Here is a 10051-nt window from a genome sequence, read left to right on the forward strand (position 1 = left end):
CCGCCCCGCCCGCGGCGACTGCGCTCACGGACCGGCCAGACGCGCGTTCCTCGCGCCGGCGTTCCGCTTGGCCTCTGCCGGCCCTCCTCCGCCCGGGTGTTCCCGGAGCGCGCCGGGAGCCGAGTGGCTAGGGCCACCTGGCCCGCCCCTCAGGGCCACTACGGCTCCTCCACCCCCGGCAGCGCAGAGACCCTGCCGGGGCTGCGAGCGGCTGGGCTGTATCAGAGCCGGCCGCCCCAGCCCTGGGCGCGTCCTGCGCGGCGGGGACTCCGGCTTCTGTCCCCGGCAGCATCGCCGCTCCTAAGAGGGGCTCGAGCCTGGAGCAGAGGCTTCGTACGCTCATTGAACGCAGGCAGGAGGGAGGCTAGTGCTGAGATCGTCCCCCGGGGTCAGTAGGAGAGTTGGCGTGGTCAAGCTCAGTTACCGAGAGACTGAAAGAAAAATTGTTCAGGAAGAGGCATTGCAGCGACAATGCGGTGCCCTGGTAAACTGTGCGCTTACAGGAACCATGTGTGTGTGAAGGAGGACAAAACTTTTTAAAGGAAAAACGAGGATTAGGTAATTGTTTTGAGATAATTATCCTACAGGATTAGTAACAAGGGTAATGCCAGGCAGGTGGGAGGTGGGACAGGCAGTTGCTGGGCAGATGTCCTTTCAGGGGAGAGTTGATTTGGGGGAATGCGTAAGTTGGCCTTGGCCGTAGTGCAAGCTTGTGGTTTTGCAGTCTTTAGTGATTAGTTCTCCGTAACAAGCATTTATACTTGAGAACCCGCCCTCCATGGGCTTCCCTGGCTCTAAGTGTTTTTAACACAAGTGACTCCATTTTCATTCTGACAACTTTCACAGCATCAACTAAGTGAGGAAGGAAAGAAAAGCTGGCAGAGGGATAAGCACACTACAAAGGCCTTGGGCCCATGCAGGGACAGGATCAACGCAGGAGAAAGAGGGGGCTATGGGAGGTATTAAACAGGGGAGGGAAATGATCAATTTTAAATCTTTTAAAAAGATTTTTCTGGCTCCTCTGTGTAAAATGCATTGGAGGAGGTACCGGGATCCTAGTTAGGAGGTCATGACAGTGCTCTGAAAAGGCAAGGATGGTGGCAAAAAGACACCATGCATTTAGAGGTAGGATCTGTAGTCCTTGCTGATGTGTGGACACAGAATGAGAGGCAAGGTGACGGGGGAAACATCAAATGGAAGGCTTGTAAATGGACACTGGAAGGACCCAGAAATATTTGCTGGGCCAAATGAGCATGGGAAGTCAGGAGGGTATAAATGAAAGCAAGGGAAGAGGCCCAAATAAGAGAACTGGACACAGAGCCAGCTGGGAGTCCTGTGGACAACCAGGAGAGAGGCTGGGAAGCCAAAGAGGTGCACAGAACCGAGGGCCCAGGCCAGGGATGACACAGCTCAGACCAGCACTGATGCAAGGTGCAGAAGACTGAGGTTTGGATTGACACCAAACACTGCAGACATGTGCAAATCACAGGTACCTTTAAGGGAGCAGCTCCCAGAGTTTCAGCTTGAACCCACAGTACCAGAGTGCATGGCTATCTGTGCAGACATGTGTAAGTTACACATGGCTGTCTATGCAGACCCATATAAGTTTAAAGAAGATGCTTCTCGAAACAGTTCTTAGCTTTTGCAGAATGTGCCAGTTACTCATTTTTTACTTTGTTCTTTTTCACTTTTTAAAATGGCTGGTGCAATCCACCAAATTGATTTCATGGAAGATTTAAACCAGTTTGAGATATTTTAGAGGAGGAAATGCCACTACAAATGCAGGTGGTTTTGGCTCAGGGAGATAATTCACACACCAAAGCTTGGCATTAAAATCATGTTAGTTTCTTACCAGTTTCCTGAAGGGTTAACAGTGGACATAAGTGTTCCCATGTGGATAGCTATTAAAGCAAATCATTTTGAGAACAGAAATAGTCTAAGGGTCTAGACTAAAGTAACATGAAGAAAGCTCTAAAGTAGTGGTTCTCAACCTTCCTAATGCCACAACCCTTTAATACAGTTCCTGTGGGTCACAACCCACAGGTTGAGAACCACTGCTCTAAAGTCTCCATTTCCAAGAAAAGCTAGAACTGCCAACGGGAGAGTCCTGGCTGCTAAGGCAAGAGGAGGTACAGGGTGAGCTGCAAGCAGGAGAGAGACGTGACAGGGCCCCTGTGGGAAAACAAATGGATGGCTGCTTTTTCAAAAGAACAAAGGATCAGGAAAGTATCCAACAGGGTAGCAGTTCCATCCTGGATTTCCAGGAAGAGATAAAGAGCTCAGTAATTGGACCCCTGACGCTAGGCTGTGGCCATGCTGGCTTGCTAGAGTTTTATTCTTGGTCTAGAAAGCCACACTTTTCCTGGGCATGTCTGTGATGGGCACGCTAAGTCCCAGTCACAGCCATTCCACAAGGTGGCTTAGACGTGATTCATTGGCACATGCTATCTGTTACTTTTTAGTCATCTGTATGATTTTCAGTTAGTTTGTAGTTCTAAGAACCCTTTGTGTATAATCCGGACCCACTGTGGGCCAGCTAAGACAAGGACAATGACTGCCTGCCAACAGCAAGGTTAGAAACAAAATGGGAAGACATTGCCCCACGACATTAAGGAAATGTAAAACTCCCCATGAAGTTTGGCCTCTGGCAGCAGCCAGTACACTTTGTGCCACTGTAAAGGGAAAGTGGCCAGCACCCAGGTGTCCAGGAGCATAGTCTCCAGCTGACTATCAGAGTGGTGGATGGAGGGCAGGGGGCCAGGAGAAGAAGTGCCTGGAAGGAGCTCTGTCAGAGCCATAGCAGCGGAGGCAGCCAGATGTAGAGACTTAGAAAGGAAGGCAGCTAAAGGCTCAGGAGAGGAGCTGCTCTCTCCAACTCCTGCTCTTCAGGGCCGCCTTCTGTCTGCCTGAAGAGAATGAAAGTCAGATCTCTTCTGTCTTGCCTGGGCACACTGTGGGGCCTGACAACACCTTGGCCCAAAGAGAGCAGCTGGCTGCATCTGAGGCCACGTGGGGAAGAGAAGGGCCGAGGCAAAGGCTCAGCTCGCCCTCCGGGGCTTGGATTATCACAGACTCCGTGGGTTTTTAACATCTTCCCCCTGCCAAGCATCACGGGATGCATGAGCTCTGTACCTGGCTGTACACTCGGCATAAATGCAGCCTGACCCATAGTAAAGTCTCAGTACATTGCTTGAGAAAACTAATCCAATTCCAGATTGCTTTTTTTGCCCCATGAAGTGAAGGGCCAGACCAGAGGCTGAAGACCCTTCTGATGCTAACATTTGGGACTCTGGAATTCCCTGTAGCCCACTGCTCAAGGCTTCTCTGCAGCCAGCCAGGGCCTATATGACAGCCAGTGTGCCTTGCTCTGACAGCTCCAGTGTCAAGAGTGCAGGACTTCGAAGCTCTCTTCTTGTCGGTGGAAAGCTTCTGTCCACATGTGTGGCTCACAATGCCCACTGCACTTGTCCATACTCAAAGCCACAGGAGTCAAAGGTCCAAATGGCAATTTCACATTTGTCACCTTTTTTTTTTTTGAGACAGACCCTCAAGCTGTTGCCCTGGGTAGAGTGCCATGGCATCACAGCTCATAGCAACCTCCAACTCCTGGGCTCAAGTGAGTCTCCTGCCTCCGCCTCCCAAGTAGCTGGGACCACAGGCGCCCGCCACAGCGCCTGGCATTTTTTGGTTGCAGCCGTCATTGTTTGGTGGGCCCAGGCTGGATTCGAAACCCCCAGCTTAGGTGTATGTGGCTGGTGCCTTAGCCACTTGAGCCACAGGCCGCGATCCACATTTGTCACCTGAATTGCAGAAACAGTGTTCTCAACCTTCCTAATGCCGCCATGTATTTTCCTTGTTAAAAAAGAGTCATGACCCACAGATTGAGAACCACTGCACAGAAAGCTCAAAGTGCCCTGTGCACAGAAAAGGTCCCAGTGTGATCCAGGACACTGGAGTGCAGCTGGTCACTCTTCTGTGAAGCTCCATGGGAAACTTCCTCATGAGGAAATAGTATACAAACTGGTTTCCAGGCCAGCCAATGTTAAAGGATATTAGAGGCTCCAAATGGAGAACAGGCTTCTCGCCGTCCCTGCCAGGCACTTCACTCAGTAACATCCCTGCTGACATGGAAGCCAAAGGTCTGTCCCAGCACAGGGCTCCTGGGGCACAGCCCGCAGACACTGTCCAGAGGAGCCGGTCCTCCTCCCTCCCTGTCCTCACGTCTCCCCAGAGCAGCCTCTTGTGTATGTGGTCTGTGGGCTGTCAAGTGGGCATCATCTGTGGGCCTATTAATAGTGCAGGACCCTGCACCTGCCCCGAGGACCCAGAGACCAGAGCGTGGGCCCAGGACCTGCAAACAATTTTTATTCAGACTGATTTTTGAAATTCTTTTATAAAAGCATTAGTTTGGGTAGTAGTCCTGCATAAAAATGGCTAAATGTGTTGAAAAATAAAGACAAGCTTAAAAATCAAGATATGTTTTAATATACTTTATTTTACAATTTAACTTAAATCTACAATATTTAACTTTTCATACAAACTTAAAATAGGCACTTGCCATTTTACATACAAAAGATTTAAAATGAAGTTTTTCCTATAGAGTCACTTCAGCTTTGTGATCAGTCTGGAGAGGGGCAGGGAGGGCAGCTGCAGACACTGACGACATCAGGGATCAGCACTGAACCCAGAGGCTCATGCCACTCCTTCCAGGCACAGCAAACCTATTTAGGCTTTTTTTTCCTTTTCAAATAAAATTTCTAATAAAATAGCTCCTAAGGGTTGAAAACCACCTTACGATGGACTGTTCTTTTAACAAAGGGCTCTGTTCGTTCACTCAGAACTTGAGGAGCGGCGACTCCACATTCTCCTTGTCAGCCTCGGGACTCAGCAGGATCAGAGGCAAGCCCAGGTCGATGAGCTGGAAGAGAACGGAGAGAAGGTGAGCACACATGCGGCCAGGTGCCCCTGCCCCATCATACCTGCCAACACTAAGGATGGGTATCTGGGAGCCACGCCACCTGGGGCTCAGCACTGTCACAGCAATACAGGGAACACCAGCACTCTGGGTGAACCAAGGTAGGAAGATCCCTGGAGCCCAGGTTTGAGGTTGGTTTGAGCTACATTTGTGCCACTGCACTCCAGCCTGGGTGACAGTTTGACCCTATCTCTCTTTTTTTTTTTGAGACAGAGCCTCAAGCTGTCACTCTGGGTAGAGCGCCATGGCTTCACTGCTCACAGCAACCTCCAACTCCTGGGCTCAAGCAAAGTCTCCTGCCTTAGCCTCCCAAGTAGCTGGGACCACAGGCGCCCGCCACAACGCCCAGCTATTTTTTGGTTGCAGCCATTATTGTTGTTTGGCGGCCCCTGGCTGGATTCGAACCTGCCACCTTAGGTGTATGTGGCTAGCGCCTTAGCCGCTTGAGCCACAGGCGCCGAGCCGACCCTATCTCTTAAAACAAAAAATCTTGGCTGAGTGTGGTGGCTTACACCTATAATCCTAGGACTTAGGAGGCCAAGACAGGAGGATCTACTGAGCTCAGGAGTTTGAGAACAGCCTGAGCCAAGAGGGAAACCCCATCACTACTAAAAACAGAAAAAAATAGCTGGATGTTATGGCAGGCACTATAGTCCCAGCTACTCGGAAGGCTGAGGCAGGAGGATCACTTGAACTCAGGAGTCTGAGGTTGTGACCTATGATATCACCACTGCACTATAGTCTGGGGGGCAGAGCAGGACTCTGTCTTAAACCCCCCCCAAACCATCATTTCTCTCTAAGGAGCAGGAAGGAGAAAAGGATGCATGTTAACAAGCCCAGGCCCTGACACATGGGCCTCCCTCGCTGCACCTACGGCCCTGAGGCCTGTGGGGTGGGAGATGTCCAATCCCTGCCCTCCATGAGCTCCTGGTGATCTCCGGGAGGGTCAGCAATCAAAGGTGAGTCATGTGCTGAGACGTGTGGCCCTTCAAGGCCTCCATGGCTGCTCCCAAGGGTGACTGTGCTGAACTGAGACACCGGGGCGCCTTACCTGCGCTGCTGCCTGTAGAGGTTTCACCATGACATCTTTGTTCATGTCTGGTGTGTTTATCAGGAGGTCAATGAGAGGCCTGCTCTCAGGCCCCGTGGGTGCCCCAGCCTCAGGAGTACTGCCCAAGTCGATGAGAGGGGGATCAGCGAGGGCTGCGCTCTCGACCCTGGGCGTGGCGGTCAGCAGGTCCAGTCTGACATCTATAAGAAGAGCCTAGACAAGAACACAAATGCAAAGGAGCCGCATCTTGTCACCCACCTTGGGAACCCTGTACACTGTTGTGTCCCCAAGTGGGTTGACAGTTGAGAGACTCAAGGAAGGATGGCTGGGCCAGGCCCTTTGCGGGAGGCTCCGTCCGTGCTGTGTTACTGGCTGAAGCCTCTTCCCCGGCTACCAGCAGCCTACTCAGCTCCCACTACCTACCAACCTCTTCTTGACCTCTGAACCCCGACCCTCATCTCTGTCAAATACTTAGGAAAGGTGTTGCTATTTTTCTCCTCTAGAGCTCTGGAAGCCCTGACCCTTTCCTTGGGTGAGCTGGCATTGGAGGCCAGAGTCACAGGACAAAGTGCTGCAGGGAACCCTGCCAGCCCGCTGTCCTCGAGTGGCCGCGTGGCTCCCAGACCAGTCCCCACTAGCTGCAGGGAACATAAGTAGACCGCAAGTCTGTCTCAGCGCACCTCACTAGGGGCTGCGTCCTCACTGGGCTTTGCTTCATCAGGAGTTCCTGCTGTGGTGATGATTTTTGAAAAACTGACATCACTTTTCTCAGGAGAAAAGTTAAGTGCCTGAGGGACACTGGATGGAGGAGATAGACTCCTGTCAAGTGACAGGTCTTCCTGCCCGGCATCGGCCCTCCTGTCATCCTCCCTCGTTCCTTCAGTTCTGTGGGGAAAAGAAAACTTATGAAGAGATTTCTCCAAACCATTTGGTACGGTTTTGGGAGCAGGTTGTTCTTGGAGATGTGTCCTGTGATAAACAAAGTCCTGGCCCTGGTGGCAGCTCTCAGTAAAGCCACACAACTGTGAGGCCTTCACCCTTCAGACCCTGAGGTTCCTCTGCACAACGGCAGAGCTGAGAGCCCTACAGTTCTCTCAGTGGGAAAATGTTATCACGTGCCTGTTTTACCCCTTACCTCCTGCTAGGAAGCAGAGGCCACGCAGAAGCCCTCCACTGGAGCCACATCAGCTCCAGAGCCCCAGAACCCCTGCAGCTTCCTCGGAGGCCTGGCCATAAAGCTTACTCATATCCTTTGCCCGTTAGGTCATTTTTGTTCAACTGTATGTTTGTCGTCCTCACGCAGGGCCATTTTAGCCATAAATAAAAATAGGACTTTAATTTCTGCACAGTTGAAGATGGCTGTCTTTTCTCACCCCAGGGTTTTGGCAGTGCTGAACCAGGCCTCTCGCCCTAAGCTTGTTCACACAGGTCTCTTAGTTTTCTTTCATCTTTGAGTCTCTGAGTCACCTGGAACTTATTTCTCCACAATGTAAATTGGGTCAGATTTAATTTTCCTCTGGACAGATGACAGTTGATTTGTGTTTTGAAAAACTCCATATTCCTAAGCGAAATCAGCCTATAGTTTTTTCTTTTAGGCATTCCACTGTCCATCACGTTCGGCTAGTCACATGAACTGTGGGCCAGGCCCAGTGGCTCACACCTCCAATTCTAGCACTTTGGGAGGCTGATGAGGAGTTCACGTGAGGCCATGCAGTTGAAGACCTCATGGTGAGATCTTGTCTCAAATTTAATGTGCCTGGTGTGGTGGTACCCACCTATAATCCCAGCTACTCAGAAGGCTGAAACAGGCATTTGAGGCTGCTGTGAGCTATGACTGCACCAGTGCACTCCAGCCTGGATGATACAACAAGACTCTCTCCACCCTCCCAAAACAAACTGAAGAGCTTCATGTCTGTTCCTCCATAGCCTGAAACAGCTGACTTTAGAATGATAATGACCTTAACTCACAAGTGTGCTATGACCTCACTGTGACCTGGTCCAGGTGCCCTTTCAGTCTTTAGTCGCCTAAGCTCTAACTAACTCTGGCTTAAGTCATGTTTCCATGTGTCAATTCAGAGAACTTGGAGAGCTCATCAGCTTTCCAAACTGCTCAGCCGAGAACTGTAGGCAGTATTTCCTTAGGCCACCTTTAATTTTTCCATGTTCATGACTGGTTTTTTTTTTTTTTTTTGGCCGGGGCTGGGTTTGAACCCGCCACCTCCAGCATATGGAGCCAGCGCCCTCCCCTTTTGAGCCACAGGTGCTGCCCTCATGACTGTTTTCTCACTGCAGTTTTATCTGTTTTTGCTCGCCTCTCCCCACTGTCACCTGGGCTGAGAAGGAAGGTCGGGGGAGTCTGCCGGGCCTCAGCCAAGGTCTGAGCCCCCACCTGCCCTCACATTGATTAGGAGGAGAATGCTGCCGGCCTCTGGGGCAGCCCAGAGCTGAGGCCGATGCTGGCATAGCTCTGTCTGATAGTACTTTCTGCGATGATGGAAACATTGATATCTGCACTGCCCCGCCACTTACCACGTGTGGCCACTGGGTCTGAAATGTGATGAGTCCAACTGAGGAGCTGACTCTTGAATTTTATTTCATTTTAATTAATTAAATGAGAGTGGCCACACGTAGCCCCAGCCTCCACGCGAGGCAGTGAGAAGCCTCCCCTTGTGTTGCTAACCTCGAGGGTGCAGGAGAGGTGCCACCTACCCACTGACGTCCTCAGTGGCCTCCTAGGGTCAGGAAGATGCCACCTTGTCATAAAATCCCACCAGGACGCATAGGTCTGTGGGCTGCTCTTTCCAGAAACCATGGCTTTGGGGGCTCCCACCCTGACCTTGCCCACTGCTGCACAGCAGCCCAGGGTTCAAGACCTGACAAGCCTCAATGCCTTCAGCCCCTAAGCCAGGCATCGTCAAACTACAGCCCACGGGATACATGTGGCCTGCCGAGGACATTTATCCGGCCTGCCGGGTGTTTTTGGCACCGCTGCCTATCCTGGTTAGCAGCTGACTCATCCTGGGGCCCACAGTCCGGCCCTCCAATAGTCTGAGGGACAGTGAACTGGCCCCTGTTTAAAAAGTTTGAGGACCCCTGCTTAAGCTGTCTGGCTCAGAGCACCAGATGGGGATTAGAATAAGAAGTGGACGAAAGGAATCAGTTCAGGGTCTCCACGTTCCCCAAATGTCCCAGCCTTCCCCAGCCTTACTGCTCTGTGTGGAGCAGTAAGTGCACAGAAGCTGCGGCCTGCACATTCACTATCCTTCCCAGACAAGACTTCAAATCAAGGAAGCCAGGGCCCAGTATCACATTCTGCCTGGGCACCGCCTATATACCTATTTCCTGAGTACCTACTGTGTGCCTGGGCCGTCTCCTCAGCTCAGGGGATAAGTGATGACACACGACCTTGACAGAAGGTCCCAGCTTTTAGGGAGCTCCCACACTAGGGAAGGGGCGGTGTCCAGAGGACAGATGCACAATAACCCACACTCAGGTGGCCAGGGGAGAACTGCTCTGAAGAAGCAAAGCCAGGGGAAGGAACAGAGACTTCAATGAAGAGGAGGAGATGGTGCCACCAGGCCCGGGGAAGTACACTCTGGGGAGAGGCCAGCAGGTGAGGAGATGGCAGTGCTATGATGGGGAGGGCAGGAGACAAGGTGGGGTGAGGGCAGTTGTCATTGTGACTGAAACCAGAGAGGACAGGGCTGAGACTCTGGGACCCAGCTGCTACGGCAAAGGCATCTTCCTGTGCACTGTCCCTGGCCTCACCGCCTTCTCCCTCGCTTGCCTAGCTGTGAGGCCGTCCCTTCCTGTCCATTCTTAGGGGAGGTAAGTGTCAGCCCCACTTCACCTGACAAGACACATATAGCCTTTATAGCACAAAAACACTCTTGAGGTTTTATGAATTTGAGACAAAGTTGTTGCAACCTGGCTCAGCGCCTATAGCTCAACCGGCTAAGGCGCCAGCCACGTACACCTAAGGTGGTGGGTTCGAATCCCCAGCCCGGGCCCGCCAAACAACAATG

General features: G+C 51.8%; 1 protein-coding gene across 1 annotated transcript in view; it reads right to left on the reverse strand.

The window, feature by feature from the left end:
• Nucleotides 1–4562: 4562 nt before the first annotated feature.
• The window catches only part of GTSE1 (G2 and S-phase expressed 1), a 22438-nt gene continuing 16949 nt past the window's right edge, over nucleotides 4563–10051 (reverse strand). Inside the window, exons 9-11 of the mRNA XM_012801239.2 lie at nucleotides 6707–6911; nucleotides 6027–6239; nucleotides 4563–4918 (exon numbers count right to left, since the gene is read on the reverse strand). Coding sequence (XP_012656693.1) covers nucleotides 4835–4918; nucleotides 6027–6239; nucleotides 6707–6911 — 502 coding nt within the window. The 3' untranslated portion in view covers nucleotides 4563–4834. The remainder of the gene's footprint in view (nucleotides 4919–6026; nucleotides 6240–6706; nucleotides 6912–10051) is intronic.

Source organism: Otolemur garnettii, unplaced genomic scaffold (genome assembly GCF_000181295.1).
Source record: "Otolemur garnettii isolate 467f Iridium unplaced genomic scaffold, OtoGar3 scaffold00007, whole genome shotgun sequence".
NCBI classification, from domain to species: Eukaryota; Metazoa; Chordata; class Mammalia; order Primates; family Galagidae; genus Otolemur; species Otolemur garnettii.